Below are 17,332 nucleotides of genomic sequence, written 5' to 3' on the forward strand. Positions count from 1 at the left end.
ATGGGCTCCGACATGATCTTTTGTGGGAATAAATAACATTCCTTCAAATCTGAGGCTTGCCTGCTGGTGACAAGCAGAGCGCCTGTGATTTGGCTCAAGACTCCTTATGATGCAGGTGCCATTGAAAATGCTGCTCTTCTAAGTCCTTTGTGGCTTGTAAGTGGAGAAGAACTTCATCCAAATGTTACCCTGTAATACTGGCATTTAAAATCTTATTTAACCTTCCTCCCTCCATCTTCCTCACCCTTTTTACAGTGGAAGAAAGGCTGTTAAGATGATTGCAAATTAGTAATTGGAACATCCTGCCCCTTCTTGTCCCCATTCCTTCCTCCAAGTTCCTTTTCCCTCTTTTCCAATCCTAGTTGTCTACCTTTTTCCCCCCTTTACTTCTTTTATTCCTCCCTACCTCACCTCCTTAAAAAACAACAACAACAAAAAAAAAAACAACACGTCAGGACAAAGCTGGTTTGTTTGGGAAATGGACTGATCGAAAGAAAACTTGCCGAAGTGGAAAGGTGGCTTTTAGCATTCTGTGTTACCAAATAATGAATTTGAACACCAGGTTGGGTTATTAAAGCATTTGGTATAATTTTAAATTAAATTTATAAATGAAATTGTCTTGTTACAAGCCACCTTACGCAACCGCGCTGCAGGGGTGAGGAGTGGGGAGAAACCAGAATGCTTCTGAAACTCCCACCTGTTGCTCTGAGCCCCACGCGCATGCTAATGCGTGGAGTGTATGCGCAGCGTAGCTGTCTGTTTGCCTGCTTTATCCAGGGAGGGCGAAGGCTTTTTAGTATCTCATGTTCAAAGGCACTAGTTTTAAGTGCATAGTTCATAAATTCTGCTGACACTTTGGATTAACCTTATGGAGGTTAATAAATGAATTATAATTGATTTCAGTCTTAGCTGATAAATCCAATTGGTAATTTATATAACAAATTTTTGATAAGCTCCTATTAATTATTACACCACCAAGCGGACAGCTAACATGAATTGCACTTCACTGCAGCTTTAGAGATCGGTTTAGGCTGAGACATTGCGCCTGCCTTAGGTTGCTGACTTCTTTATTTCAGAGCTCTGGAGACACCTAGTTTGAAAAATGTTATTCTGTTTTTGTGAGAACTAGTGAACAAGAAAATACTCTTGAGTGAAATGCAATGTATTTCTTTTGTAATCAGTGCATTTGAAAATTCAAGCCAGCATATTCCTAGTAGATGGAAGCAAATTGAAGTGTCTTTGTAGAAAATGAAGAGCCTTTCTTCCAGTAAAAATCCCTGCTGTATGCAATAGCCCTGATTAACCCTCTCCCTTCTGCATGTTTCCCATGTTACAGACTTGAGACTGTCCTCATTCCCATATGTAATAGACATCCAAAGAATTTCAATTGCTTTGTTGAACTTTTACTAATGATCTTGTTTTTATTTTCTCTCTTGTTTTTGGTTTTTCACCATTGATATTGTATTTAGAAGGTTTCAGGTGGGTGAAACCTCCTATTCCATGCGTAAGGTGCCTCGCTGAAGGGAGCTCGAGGCCTGGATCTAGGGCAGACACACACCTCCTCCTCTTCCAGCAAGGAACGCACCGAAAAGTCACATGATGAGAAATATGGTAACGGGTTTGTAACTGCCACAGCAAAACAATTTGCCTCCATGCCTGAATCTTCTGTCTTGTGGCTTCAGAAACAGCTTAAAATAATTTTATTTACAAGCAAGTTATGTAAGAGAATGTTTTAAATTATAGCCACAATTCTGTCAAACATAAGTAAAAGTTAATTGATATTAAAAATTATTAGATAATTTACTAGTAAAAGCTTCTAACTCTTCTTGTTGTTCATTTTTTTCCTTTTTTCTTCTTTGTTTGGATTGCAGCATTCTGCTCTTCTGATGATGCGCTGTGACCCTGCAGTAGCGCAAAGGCTGCGCAGCGTTAATGCGCAATGCGTGCAAATGAGCCCCTGTGAACGGTTGACTAGATGAGTAATCTGATTGACTGGCTCCCTCAGTCCTATTCTGTAGCCTTTTTGGATAAAATTGGGTTTTAACATATCTCAAGTCCAACTAATCACATTAAACAAATATTCTCCATGGGCCTGTCTAGTAGATTAATGGATCTGGTTGGCCGTTTGCTGCGTCTAGGGGTGTTCTATGTAGCGCAGCAGTTCGCAGCGATTGCGCAGTGCGATGCTGTTAGGTTGCGCAAGCGATGTTTGCGCTCGCATTACAGGGACCTCAACCTAGGTGCAATCCTGTCATATGAGGTTTCAGCTTCAGTCCCTCTTGGGAGATAGGGACATTGCAAGGATGTAACTTATACCCTGGGTTTATATCTAACTTGGCAGAAAAACATTTTTCTTCCCAGTAGCATAGCTTTGATGTTAGAGAAGAACATAATTGTTTAGAGCAGCATTTCCCAAATTGTGTTTTATAGTATACTAATAAAATGAAAGTAGAATTCTAGGATCAGCTGAGATCAGGAAACCATGTATATATCCTACTAAAGGCTTAGGGAAGTCCTGTTGTAAAGTAACCTGTTTTTCTAATTTATTTAATCATGAAATACTTTTTCCATTGAAACCTATTAACACCTAAGAGAACTTACTTTGGGAAACGGGTGGGGTTAGGGGGCTTGGCCTTAATTAAACGTGCCCTCTAGATATCTCTTGAAAAGATAACAAGCCCTTAGGTGCTCAGTTAAGAGAAGTCTAGCATAGATTCTTAAGGCAACTGACTTCCCGGTTAAGTCCCATTGTAAGGGTTGGTCATTGGTTGGCAGAACTGAACATGTTGGTTTGCACTTGGGTTCTGGTGGCGCAGGCGCAGGAGCAGCCAGCTGTGGCAGCGCATTAGTTTTGGCGCAAGCGAGCCTATGCTGCAGGGTCACTTTTGGCTGGTTAGAGAAGGAATAATGATATCACCTTCTTCCCTTCCCCCCCCCAATCTTTTTTTTCCCTGTACAAATTTTCCCCTTTCCCTTTACCTCCTTTCCCTCCCATCTTCTTTCATTAACCCCTCCTAAGGCATGTTATTTGAAAGCAATTGAGACGCAACCGAACTTTGCAGTAGCTTGGAGTAATCTTGGCTGTGTTTTCAATGCACAAGGGGAAATTTGGCTTGCAATTCATCACTTTGAAAAGGTTAGTCATTAAATTAATAATTGGTATTTATGATGTGCTCATGTGCGCAAAGTGTTTTTAAATAGAACTACATAATATGCCTTTACTTAACCAATCACACAATATCTTTGTTCCCTGACAGTATTATAGCATTTGCTGGTATGCGATATGGTAGTTTCCAGTTTTGCATTGAAAATATATTTTTAGTAATAAAAAACCCTTAAAAAATACAAGCAGCTTTACTGTAAAGAAGCAGGGCTTCTTGGTAAAACGGCTGATTCTCGATCCAGGGCAAGAAATGTACAAATTTACCTGGAGTGCCTTGTCATACCAGAAAGCAAGGAAACTTTGTGTCTAAAAAGACTCAGGAGGCTTTTTAGACACAAAGAGGAGAGGAGGACACAAAAAGACTGGAAGAGGCTCCTATTGGCTAAAGATGGGACTTGAGCATCAGTAGGAAAAATAACTGAAATATATTAAAACTTGTCAGATATGTTTAAATCCATGAATTCGTAATTCTACTCAGAAGAAATTCATTGGTCACCTTTGGAAGATAAGGAGCAACTCATTTTGAAAACTGGTTGAAAAGGGAAGAATGAAACATAAATCCTTTCTCCATTGTGTGAACTGGACCTCAGGGTAACAGTAGTTGATATGGGAAAGTTTCTGTTTATAGAAATATTTCAGCTAATTAGTGAAGAAGGAATGATAGAATCAGAGTATCACCATTAATAGATTTAGGAATTTATCAGTGACATAAAAGAGACAGTCAGAGATTGTGTACCTTGTGATGGAAGTAAATAATTGCGCTAGGGAAGTAGCCTTGCAAAACAAGGAAAGAACCCAAATCTGATTAAGCTTCTAGTTTTAACTACCAATTTATAGGAAATACATTGGACAGAGAAACATGTTAAAGGACACTGTAGGGGTGCAATCAGCAAAATCCAATCCATGAGAAGCTGTATAGGACAGTGATCTGATTTCTTGAACCAATTACAGGAATAAAAATGGTTATTTAAATTAAATCTTTAAAAGATTAAAAGAACCTCACAAAGTCATGTCGACAAATTGGATGGGTCTAATTTGGATCCTGAATCAAAACTGATGAGGAATTGTACCAATGAATTGATATTTGATATTAAGGAATTAATGTCAGTTTTGTAGTTGTGATATTGATATTACAGTTATGTTGGGAGGAAAAAGTATTCCATCTAGTCCCTGAGGTACATTTTGGAATATTTTAAGATGGACTGATATGTCTTGGGTTAGCTTCGAAGTGATCTGGGAAGAGGGAAAGGTAGGTTGGAATTTAGACCAAATAAGATTGAACATGATTAGCCGTGGCTAGATATCTCAGTTGTGGGAGCATTGTCCTGATACACCAAGGTTGTGGGTTTGATCCCCTGTCAGGGTACATACAAGAAGCAACCAGTGAATGCATAAATAAGTGGAAGAACAAATTGATGTTTCTCTCTACCCTTTCTGAAATCAATTTAAAAAGAGGATTGGACATGATTAATTGTTGAAGCTGGGTAATAGAGACCTGGGAGTTGATTATATTCCTCTGCTTTTGTATATGTTTGAAATTTTTCATAGTAAAAAGTTAAGAGTTTTGGAGGTGAGCATCTTATCACTAGAGACAATCTTAAGTGCATCACTTTACTATATAGTTGGCATTTAAGTGAAAAGGAAGTGTTCTTTATGAATCTTTAATGTATTCACAGTTACTACCTTTTCAGTGTTTCAGTTAAGGTTTGCAAGTAATTACGCCTCTCTTGCTCAGTGATTCCTACCTTGGTTGCACATGAGGAGCTTATAAAAGATATGGATGACCTGGCCCTGTCCTCAGAGGGTCTGATTTAACTGGCCCGTGATGAACTCCAAACACCTTTTAGGTGAATTCTTAATATACTTCCCAGGTTGAGAATCACTGCTCTAGATAATATAGGGCATATTTTAAGACAACTCAGAATTATCTGGATGAAATGATTTAATGGTTTCTTCTTTAAGTAGTGTATCTTATTGAGTATACAACTCTAATTACATAGCTTGCTAAGGTCTTACTGAATACATAATTGCAGTTACTGAGATACATATATTCTTTTTCAGTTAGAGTTTGTTGCTTCTTCCTGCCTTTTTTTTTTTTTTTTTTTAAGATTTAGGCTGATTAATCATTAATAAAATAGGGCCAACCATTAGAAGTATTCAGAAAAATGAAATCGGAGTAGTCCCAATTAAAAAATTTTCCCTTCAGGATATACTAGTATACCTTTTATATTACATGAGAAGTTATTTGATAACATTGAGATTTGTGAATAGTAGTAGGTAATGAGTAGGTACTAAAATAATTGGGTTTTAAAAATAAATAAGATTTAATGCACTAGAAAATATAGAGGTCTCACATGTTCTCAATAAAAATTCTTAATTGGGAAATGAATCTGAAATCCTAACTTGCTTTGAGTAACTACTGTCTTGTAACTTTCAGGCTGTCACCCTTGATCCCAATTTTCTGGATGCTTATATCAATTTAGGAAATGTCTTGAAAGAGGCACGGATTTTTGACAGGTGAGAGTATGTTCTATTTGATAATCTTGAGTTTTTGTAGTATTGACACTTGAGAGTTTAGACTGAAATTATGACAGTCTTCCATTGAAATAATTTTCCTTTCCTAGTATAATGTTTTTTTCTGATCAGGTCTGCTGGTTAGCTTTCTTTTTTTTTTCTCTTTTTTTTAAAATATAATTTTTATTGATTTTTTACAGAGAGGAAGAGAAAGGGATAGAGAGTTAGAAACATCGATGAGAGAGAGTTATCGATCAGCTGCCTCTTGCACACCCCCTACTGGGGATGTGCCCGCAACCAAGGTACATGCCCTTGACCAGAATCGAACCCGGGACCTTTCAGTCCCCAAGCCGACGCTCTATCCATTGAGCCAAACCGGTTTTGGCGGTTACCTTTAATTTATAGGTGTTGTTGCCTGACTTCATTGTTGGCTTTCCACAAAGCCATTATCCTCACTTTAGAGTTCAGTTGAAATTTTATTTATTGTAAAAATATTGAAATGGTTATCTTTTAGACTAACTTAGTCCTTTGATCTGATTCAGAAAGCTAAGTAAATTCTGACTTTTTTGGTTGTCAAAGGAAAACCTATTTCTTAGGTGGTTATAGAAAACTTTTCAGTGTAAAAATATATTTTATAAAGGTACAGTTTTGATTTGAGGTTAATTATAGTATAGCATGAATGAATTGTAACTAATTACAATTAATTGATATACTTATGTATAGTATAGCATGAATTAATTGTAACAAAGCATCCATTAAAAATTAGTCGCATTTTGTGTGTGTGTGTGTTTTTATTTACAGAGCTGTGGCAGCTTACCTTCGTGCTCTAAGCTTGAGTCCAAATCATGCAGTGGTGCACGGCAACCTGGCTTGTGTATACTATGAGCAAGGCCTAATAGATCTGGCAATAGACACCTACAGGCGAGCTATTGAACTGCAACCACATTTCCCTGATGCTTACTGCAACCTAGCCAATGCTCTCAAAGAGAAGGGCAGTGTAAGGATTTTTATTCAGTCTATTTCTTTGTTATGTGGTATGATTATAAAAGTCTTTTTTTGTACATTGTATTAAGAATTGTGATAAATTGTTTTCATTCAGAGTTTTGGTTGAGAGGAAGAACAAAAAAAATATTTTCTGGAATCTTTACCAGCCATTAGGCTTAACTAAGCAATTGTTAGAATCATATCATTGGTAGTTCTGCAATTCCTCTGTATTGGTTTTGAATAGTTTGCTTTGTTTTCTAGGTTGCTGAAGCAGAAGATTGTTATAATACAGCTCTCCGGCTGTGTCCCACCCATGCAGACTCACTGAATAACTTAGCCAATATCAAACGAGAACAGGGAAATATCGAAGAGGCAGTTCGCTTGTATCGTAAAGCATTAGAAGTATGTTGAGGGTGTTGTGGCTGGGTATTTTGTCAATGTGATAGTAGAGGGAGGGCTGTTAAGTTTGCCATGTTATGCGTATAAGTACAACCAATGGACATAAAACTCTGGGGAGGGAGGGGATGTGTGGGAGGGAGGGAGGGGGGCAAAAAAAAATCAATAAAATATGTAAAAAAAAAAAAGTTTGCCATGTTAAATACCTCTTTTGTAAAAATAGTGGTGGAATCATTCATTGAACCAGTACTTGAAAACCTAAGGTATGAGTGACATTTAAGAAAATCACTATATTGAGTTTATTTTAGATGAAATCTGCACAGAAAAATAGAAGAGTAAGTTACATTTCAAGAGACATTACCACTTAAGTATATAATTTCAGTGCCTGATTGCTGTAACGGTGGTTAGTAGGTGTGGTAGGAGTTTGTAGCTGAGAGATTTTAGAAGAGAGAGATGCTGGAGTGATCATCATAAACTAAGATGAAGAAAGGTCTATCTCATGTTTTGAAACAAGGAGAGGTATAAAATAAAGGAAGAGGTAGAATTTGAGCTACTTGGCTTTAGAGTATGACTAGGCTTGGAGAAGCTGGAAAGAAGTGCAGGGATACAGACTTGAACAAAGTTCCTGTGGTAAGTCATCACTGTTGTTTAAGCAGGTTTTTTGAACTTCAGTTTTCTTGCTTCTTTCTAGGTCTTCCCAGAGTTTGCTGCTGCCCATTCCAATTTAGCAAGTGTACTGCAGCAACAGGGAAAACTGCAGGAAGCTTTGATGCATTATAAGGAGGCCATTCGGTAAGATAACAGCCTTTTTTTTTTTCTTTTAAAGTTTTGGCATTTGGCTTGTGCTAAAATAAGAGACTAAATTCACATTACAGGGGATTAAAGGGGTTTGTACCTGATAAAACCTGTATCCTCTTCTTTAGAATCAGTCCTACCTTTGCTGATGCCTACTCTAACATGGGAAACACCCTAAAGGAGATGCAGGATGTCCAGGGAGCCTTGCAGTGTTACACCCGTGCCATTCAGATTAACCCTGCATTTGCAGATGCCCACAGCAATCTGGCTTCCATTCACAAGGTACTCCTGTTTATTGTAATATGTACATCTTGGCACATAATGTTTGATTGTAGGACAAAATTTAGCCATTTCACTCTATTTGCAGGATTCGGGAAATATTCCAGAAGCAATAGCTTCTTACCGCACTGCTCTGAAACTTAAACCTGATTTTCCTGATGCTTATTGCAACTTGGCTCATTGCCTGCAGGTAAAGAATAACAAGCCAGTAATTGGCTTTCCATGTTGTAATCACTTTTGTATTGTTATGGACCATATTAATCAAAGCGTGCCTGGAGACTGTTTTTTTTTTTTTTTTTTTTTAAAGGTTATTTGCCATTAGGCTAAAGACATATAAAATGTTAAATCTTGGAAAAGGGTTTTCTGTATAACTTATTTTTTTTTGTCTCTAGATTGTTTGTGATTGGACAGACTATGATGAGCGAATGAAGAAGTTGGTCAGCATTGTGGCTGACCAGTTAGAGAAGAATAGGTTGCCTTCTGTGCATCCTCATCATAGTATGCTGTATCCTCTTTCTCATGGCTTTAGGAAGGCCATTGCTGAGAGGCATGGGAACCTCTGCTTGGATAAGGTGCGCCTCTTTTGTTTTAATCTTTTTGTTATAAAACACATACAGAAACTACATCAATCACACGTGTTGCTTGATGAGTTACCATAAGGTGAACACTACCCAAGTTGAGAAATGAAACTTTGTCAGCCACCCCAGAAGCCCCTTCTATTGTGTTCTGTTTCAGTTAGAACTCAGTCCATCCCACAAGGTGGGATTCTTAAATGGAATATGTTCAATAAATTGTTGGTGTTTTCTTTAATTTGAAAATCGTAACGTTCATTAGATTTCACTTAGTATGATATTCTGCAATGAACAAAATAAACAAGCAAAATAGAAACAAGCTCATAGATACAGAGAACAGACTGACAGGTGTCAGAGGGGAGGGAGATTGGGGGGATGGATGAAATAGGAGAAGGGATTAAGCAAAAGAAATCCAAACTAATAGGCAACAGTATGGTGATTACCAGAGGGTAGGGGGGTGCGGGGAAGGTAGAAGAAGGTAAAGGGGGGCATAAATGGTGACAGAAGGAGACTTGACTTTAGATGGTGAACACACAATACAATATACACTTGATGTGTACATTTGTACACTTGAAACCTATATAAATTTATTAAATGTCACCCAAATATTTCAGTAATAAAAGAAAAAGCCATAATGTTTAATAAAGTGTTGATATTTTATACTCATTTTTGAGAATTAGTGCACTACATACTTGATCAAAGGTGAGAATTTGCTTGGTAGAATATATTGGACTGCAAAGTATAATTCTGTTTGTTTTTTAAAATACTTCCCTACGCAATTTTCTAAAATGCAGGGTTTGTCATGCTCTGTCTACACTGCCTCCTTCCTGTAAATTTTAGATTTCCTCGGGCTGTTTCTGGGGGAACAGGTGAAAGTATGAAGCATATTATATAAATGGGTAAGGTTGCATTAAACTAGCTATATGAGTTAAATGAAGTACTGTGTGTAAACCATTCCCAAAAGGAGGTGCAGATTTAGTGGTGTGTTTTTAGTCATTTTTTCTAGATGAAAATTTCTAACAAGTATTGGATTCCATTGGTAGATTAATGTCCTTCATAAACCACCATATGAACATCCAAAAGATTTGAAGCTCAGTGATGGTCGACTGCGTGTAGGATATGTGAGTTCTGACTTTGGGAATCATCCTACTTCTCACCTTATGCAGTCTATTCCAGGCATGCACAATCCTGATAAATTTGAGGTAAGATGATTGTTTCCCTAGCGTCACTATATATATATATATATAAAAGTCCAGCAACTGAACAGTGTAACAATCAGAACGACTGGTTGACCACTTGCTATGATGTGCGCTGACCACCAAGGGGAAGTCGCTCAACACATAGGAGCTGCCCCCCTGGTGGTCAGTGCGAGTCCACAGCTGCTCAGCTGACTGGGATGAGCTGAGCAGCGCTCCCACAGGGGGCCAATCCCCGCAGGCCACGCCCCCCACCAATGCACGAATCCATGCACCGGGCCTCTAGTTTGTTTATAAAATAAATCAAATCCCACAGTGGGCTTTATTGTTACCATTAGATGTTAAGCCCAGTGTTTTTTGGAAAGATTGGACACAAAGTTATTAAATATGCTGTGTGCTGTCTTTCAGGTATTCTGTTATGCCCTGAGCCCTGATGATGGCACAAACTTCCGAGTGAAGGTAATGGCAGAAGCCAATCATTTCATTGACCTTTCTCAGGTAGGTGAAATGCTTACACTTCTTTTTGTCTTGAGTAAATAGTGAATAAAACTATTGGCATATAGCTTGTACTTTTCATGACAAGTATTTAACCTCAGCTACTACCTATGGGCAATTGCTTTCATCTTTTTAAAAAAATATATTTTATTAATTTTTTACAGAGAGGAAGGGAGAAGGAAAAAGGGTTAAAATCATTGATAGCTGCCTCTTGTACACCCCTACTGGGGATGTGCCCATAACCAAGGTACATGCCCTTGACCAGAATTGAACTTGGGACCCTTAGTCTGCAGGCTGATGCTCTATCCACTGAGCAAACCAGTCAGGTCAATTGCTTTGATCTTATTTCCTTAACCTGTTAAATACGTCAAACATAAACACTATCGGGAACAGGTAGGACATATGAATACGTCCTTGAAATATATGTTGCGCACTGAGAGGGACGGTATATATTTTTTGTAATTTTTAAAAAATATATATTTTATTGATTTTCTTACAGAGAGGAAGGGAGAGAGATAGAGAGCTAGAAACATCGATCAGCTGCCTCCTGCACACCCCCCACCAGGGATGTGCCTGCAACCAATGTACATGCCCTTGGCTGCAATCAAACCTGGGACCTTTCAGTCCGCAGACCAACGCTCTACCGCTGAGCCAAACTGGCTTTGGCTGTAATCTTTATAATTGTTTGTAAAATTTATAATTTTTTAATTCGATGTTTCCATTTTTTTGTTGGTATTCTTTTCTATTTGTTTGTAATTTTGTATTTTCCTTTGTGCTTTATATATAAACGAAAAAATATATATTTCATTTATTTTAATTAAGTATAAATAAAAAAAATAATATAAAATTACGTCCGCTGGGTGTGATGTACTGACACGTCCTAGTCACCTAGTGAAAGAGTATGCGCCCGTTGTACGTTGCGTAATTAAAAAGGGAACTCCCCGGTTAATAGGTTAATCTTATTTCCTTTTAATCAGCATGTATTTTGCTGAGGTTGCAAATGAAATGTAGGATCTTTGTGCTTGGACATAAAACTTTTCTGGGGATTCAGTCAGCACTTGTGACAGTAAATACTTAATAACTGAATGAATTGAACAAAATGGTGGCTTGGAAGAAGAATAAATAGGTCATTTTAAAAATGGTTCATTTGGCCTTGGCCTGTGTTCTTTGTGGTTAGAACGTTGGCCCTTGTACCAAAGGATCACAGGTTCAATTCCCAGACAAGCGCAAGTACCTGGGTTGCAGGTTAGATTTCTGAGCCCCCCAGGTCGGAATCATAGGAAGCAACTCTCACATTGTTGCTTCTTTCTTCTCTTTTTCTCCCTTCACCTTCCTCCTCCCTTCTATTCTCTAAAATCAATGGAAAAAATATCCTTATCCTCAGGTGAGGATTAACAACCACAAAAAAAGATTGAAACCTGTGAGGGAATTAATTTACCGAGGTGTAGACAAGAGTTATTATTTATTTTTAAAATATATTTTATTGATTTTTCACAGAGAGGAAGAGAGAGGGATAGAGAGTCAGAAACACCAATGAGAGAGAATCATCGATCAGCTGCCCTTGCACACCCCCTACTGGGGATGTGCCCGCAACCAAGGTACATGCCCTCAACTGGAATCGAACCCGGGACCTTTCAGTCCGCAGGACGACGCTCTATCCACTGAGCCAAACCGGTCCCGGCAAGAGTTATTTTTTTATAGACTTTATTGACCACATTGGTGACTAAAAGTGATACCCAATATATAGTATATGTAGTAATTTGTATATGAGTCTTTGAAGTCTTAGCAAGAGGGTTGTGAGACCTGTCATTTAATACATAATATTTACTAACATCTTTTGCAATGTAGCTGTTGCTTTGAAAGTGACTGAAAATCATACTGCCCTCCACCTCTCAGTTCTAAAGAGACTCACTGCTTATTGACTGAAGTCTAAACTCTTCAACGTGGCCTTCACAACCTTGTTTGCCAATACTTTTCACCCGCCATTCACCCTTATGTATATACCCTATACCCGTGGTTGGCAAACTGCGGCTCGCGAGCCACATTTGGCTCTTTGACCCCTGAAGTGTGGCTCTTCCATAAAATATCACGGCCTGGACGAGTCTATTTTGAAGAAGTGGCATTAGAAGAAGTTTAAGTTTAAAAAATTTGGCTCTCAAAAGAAATTTCAATTGTCGTACTGCTTATATATATTTGGCTCTGTTGACTAATGAGTTTGCCGACCACTGTCCTATACCAATTGGAAGTGATCTACTCACTATTAAAATTTTTCCCCCTCACCCAAGGCTATTTCCCCCCCCCCCCCCCCCCCCCCCCCCCCCCCCGCCCCATTGCTTTTTAGAGAGTGTGTGAGGGGTGAGAGAGAGAGAAACATCAATGTGAGAGAGACACATTGATTGGTTGCTTCCTGTTGGATCCCAGCTGTAGCTGGGAATCTTAACTGCAACCCAGGTATATGCCCTTGACAGAATTGAACCTATGACCTTTTGGTGTGCGGCCGATGCTCTGACCACTGAGCAGCACTGGCAAGGGCTCACCATTTTTTAAATTTGCTATACACTTTACTCTGGTTCTTAATTCATCCTGTTCTCTATTGAGATTGTATTCTATCCAACTTCTTCAAGCTCCTATCCAACTTTTAAATACCATCTTCTCTATGGAGCCTTGTTATTCATACATTCAATCTATAAGTAAACTCTTTTTCCTCTGTTCAGTTAACCTTTGAACAATGCAGGGGTTAGGGATGCTTACCTCATGCAGTTGAAAGCTATGTGTAACTTTTGACTCCCTCAAAACTTAACTCCTAATAGCCTACTGTTGACAGGAAGTGTTATTGATAACAAATATGACAGTAAGTTAACATATTTTGTATGTCATATGTATTATATACTGTATTCTTTCAATAAGCTAGAAAAGATAAAATGTTAATATCATAATGGAGACAAAATACATTTATAGTACTGTACTATACTGTATATCAGTACCATAACATTTTCTGTTTATAAGGTGAATCATCTGTCTGTCAGAACCTACGTCAGTATTGTTTGACTTGATGGAAAACACTGTTCTATGTATTACTAACACTAGAAATCAAAAATGAAAAAAATGTGAAAAAGAAATATACACTTATTTACAGGTATAATGATTCATGCATTGATAATGAAGAAGTAGCAGTGTGATTGTTTTATTTTAGCCTAGTGTAATCAACATGATTGCTTCATGGTAGCTTAGCTTGTCCTATCTAATTAAAGAGAAACATATAAAACAACCATCACTCCACTATGCCCACTAGCCAATCAGAGTGAGTATGCAAATTAACCAAGCAAAGATGGCAGTTAATTTGCAGATGCTGAGCAGCCTGGGTCCCGGGAACATCCTCCAGACCCAGGTAGCTCCTAGCCTGTAGGCCCACGCATAGGCCCTGAGTGGCAGGGGCCTCAGAACCCCCTGGCCACTCCAAGTCTATGGGTGCAGTTGCCAAGTGGTGGCGGTTTAGGTCCATGCCCCTAGCCCAGCGCCCTCAATTGTGTGTGTGTGGGGGGGATAGCTGTTGGTCTCTGGGCTGTGTGGAGACCCTGGCAGCCACCACAAGGTGGCAGGGCCATGCCCCTAGCATGAGCTGCTGAGGAAACACCTTCTTTAAAAAATATAGATTTTGATTTTTTTTTTTTTTTTACAGAGAAGAGGGGAGCGGGGTTAGACAGTCGGAAATATCAATGAGAGGGAAACATTGATTAGCTGCCTCCTGCACACTCCCCACTGGGGATGTGCCTCCAACCAAGGTACATACCCACGGGAATCAAACCTGGAACCCTTCAGTCAGGTCTATCCACTGAGCCAAACCAGTTTGAGAGTAAATACTTTTTCTGACAGCTCATTGGCTAAGCTCTCTGTAGGCCACCACTTGCAATGTTCTTGGTAACTTGGGTAATAAAAATTCAAGAAGGTGATCTAGGGTATTTCTACCACACTCCTGAAGGAAAAAACAAAGGTCTGCTATTGCCCTAGCTGGTTTGGCTCAGGGTATAGAGCCTTGGCCTGCAGACAGCAGAGTCCATGTTGGATTCTGGTCAGGGGCATGTACCTAGGTTGAAGGCTCTTCCCTGGCCAGGGCCCAGGGCAGGGCTCATGCAGGAGGCAACCAATCAAAGTGTCCCTCTCACATTGATGTTTCTGTCTCTCCCTCTCTCTTCCACACTCTCTAAAAATCAATGGAAACATATCCTCAGGTGAGGATAATAAAAAGAGAAATGGCATATCCTATGAAAGATACATCTTGAAAATGCCTAAAGGAAGTTGTCATTTTTTCACAGTGAAGAGTCTGTTGATGAAAACACCTTGGCAGCTGCAGTGGCTGGCAATGGCTGTAGCAGCCGGGTAATGGGGCTGGTGCCTTCCCTTGATCAGCCTGGTCGTCTGAGATCCATCAAGGGGTCCCAAATTGGGGAGAGTGCAGGCTGGGCTGAAGGGGAGCCCCCACACACACACCCTTGTGCATGAATTTCGTGCATCGGGCCTCTATGCATAAATGAATAGTTACAAAATTTTTGTGGCATGCAGTATTACAGTCATATATCAATATTGGAAACATAGTTACATTATTAAAAAACCACTTACCTTAATTATAGACTGATAGGCATATGGTAATGTAATTCTTTGAAAGCAAAGTTATAAAACAGTAAGAAAACATACATTCTTTTTTTTTTTTTTTAATTATATTCTATTGATTTTTACAGAGAGGAAGGGGAGGGATAGAGAGTTAGAAACATTGATCAGAAACATGATCAGCTGCCTCCTGCACACCTCCTACTGGGCATGTGCTTGCAACCAAGGTACATACCCTTGGCCGGAATCCAACCTGGGACCCTTGAGTCTGCAGGCCGACGCCCTAACCACTGAACAAAACCCGTCAGTGCGAAAACATACATTCTTAATATTAAATATCACACACCTTATACCTATTTGTGGATAACTATCCACTTCCATACAAATCTTGCACACCATGTTCTACGTTGATGAATATGTAGGTGATAATGACACAAAAATATCTCATGCAGTTTTTGCCATTATTAACTATATGGCAAGATAATTTACTATTCATTGAGTGGAAGTGGAACCATAAAGGCCTTCATCCTCATATTCACATTGAGTGGGCACTGGTGGAGGAGGAACAGGATGGGTTGGTTTCTCTGTCTCCAGGGGTAGAGGTAGAAGCGGTAGTAGGAGAGGCAGGCATACTTATAATTTTTGAGAAATACATTTGTAATTTCTATTTACAGTTTTCCTTTTTCATTTTGCTAAAAATGTGTTACATTTACATGGTGCCCAACCCTTCCACTGTTTGCTTTAGTTTTAGTGCCTGTATCATAAAAGGGCTAATATTGTAAAAAGTCAAAAGCAGTCTTGAATAAGTAGAACCCAGATTGCCTGTTGTCAATTTGTTTTCTGGCACTGGTTTGGAAGCACTCATGTCTATCAGATCATCTTTTATTAATTCTTCTGGTTTGGTGCCTGTTAGCTGATTAATTTCTCTAATATCCATGTCTTGAAATCTTTCAGTTCCCTGCCCCCCCCCCCTTTTTTTGTGCCATATTCACAATCTTTCATGATTTCCTTGATTGGCTCTGTCATGAATCCTGGTAAGTCATGCACAACATCTGAACAGTTTTCTCCAGCAGGGATTTATTGTTTCAGGCTTGATGGCTTTTATGGCTTTTTCTGTGGCAGTGGCATTTTAATGCTGTAATCCTCCCAGGCATTCACAGTGTTCTCTCAATCAGGGGTCTCTTCCACAGAGTTGATAAATTTTTCCGTAGAGTACCATGTTTAATGAGCCTTAAAGGTCTTCATGACTCCCTTATTTAGAGGCTGAATTAGAGACATTATGTTTGGGGGCAAGTGGTCCATTTTGATGCCTTTGGTATTGAATTTATGGGGTTCTGCGTGGCCAGGGGCATTGTCCATATCAAAAGAACCTAAAAGGGAGTCCCATACTGAGCAACGTACTTAGGATTCTCATTATTCAGGTCTTCTTCTAAAACCAAAAGACTGGCAGCTGGTGTTTTATCTTTTCACTTCAGGCTTGGGGTAAAGGGGTGGGGATGGGTGGGAGGGTAGCAGCTTTATAGATAAGGGCATTCCTGATCATATACACTACTACATTTGCACAAAACAGAGTTAGCCTATCCCTTCGTGTTTTTAAATTCTGGTACTCGCTTTTCTTTCTTACTAATAAATGTCCTTTGTAGTACCCCCAAACAAACAAACAAGGGTACCTTCATCTGCATTATAAATCTGTTCAGGCAGCCGTCTTTTCCCCCCCAATGATTTTAATGGCACCTGGGAAATTCTGGTACTCGCTTTTCTTTCTTACTAATAAATGTCCTTTGTGGTACCCCCGAAATAAATAAATAAATAAATAAAGGTACCTTCATCTGCATTATAAATCTGTTCAGGCAGCCGTCTTTTTCCCCCCCAATGATTTTAATGGCACCTGGGAACTTATCTGCTGCCTCTTGGTTGACAGAAGCTACTTCTCCCATTGTTTTGACAATTTTTAAATTTTTTTTAAATTGATTTTAGAGAGGAAAGGAGAGGGAGAGAGAGATAAAAACATCAATGATGAGAAAGAACCACTGATCGGCTGCCTCCTGCACACCCCTCAGTGGGGATTGAGTCTTCAACCTAGGCATGTGCCTGGACTGGAAATTGAACTGTGACCTCCTGGTTTATAGGTCAGTGCTCAACCACTGAGCAATACCGGCTGGGCTGTTTTGACATTTTTAAGCCAAACCTCTTTTTAAAATTATCAAACCATCCTTTGTTAGCATTACTTTCTTCTACTTTAGACCCTTCACCTTCCTTTTGCTTTAAGTTGCCATAGAATGATTTCTTTTTCTTGAGTCATATAAGTCTATAAGTATGCCTTTCTTACAGCA

General features: G+C 39.1%; 1 protein-coding gene across 2 annotated transcripts in view; it reads left to right on the forward strand.

Annotated features, from left to right (window-relative positions):
* OGT (O-linked N-acetylglucosamine (GlcNAc) transferase) overlaps nucleotides 1–17,332 on the forward strand; it is a 51,402-nt gene that overhangs the window by 15,986 nt on the left and 18,084 nt on the right. For both annotated transcript variants that reach the window (XM_084869468.1, XM_084869467.1), the window contains exons 5-14: nucleotides 3,020–3,136; nucleotides 5,601–5,680; nucleotides 6,479–6,674; nucleotides 6,923–7,063; nucleotides 7,749–7,849; nucleotides 7,981–8,134; nucleotides 8,220–8,321; nucleotides 8,524–8,703; nucleotides 9,747–9,905; nucleotides 10,308–10,397. In XM_084869468.1, the coding sequence (XP_084725594.1) occupies nucleotides 3,020–3,136; nucleotides 5,601–5,680; nucleotides 6,479–6,674; nucleotides 6,923–7,063; nucleotides 7,749–7,849; nucleotides 7,981–8,134; nucleotides 8,220–8,321; nucleotides 8,524–8,703; nucleotides 9,747–9,905; nucleotides 10,308–10,397 (1,320 nt within the window). The remainder of the gene's footprint in view (nucleotides 1–3,019; nucleotides 3,137–5,600; nucleotides 5,681–6,478; nucleotides 6,675–6,922; nucleotides 7,064–7,748; nucleotides 7,850–7,980; nucleotides 8,135–8,219; nucleotides 8,322–8,523; nucleotides 8,704–9,746; nucleotides 9,906–10,307; nucleotides 10,398–17,332) is intronic.

This window comes from Pipistrellus hanaki (assembly GCF_964339955.1).
Source record: "Pipistrellus hanaki genome assembly, chromosome: X".
Taxonomy (NCBI): Eukaryota; Metazoa; Chordata; class Mammalia; order Chiroptera; family Vespertilionidae; genus Pipistrellus; species Pipistrellus hanaki.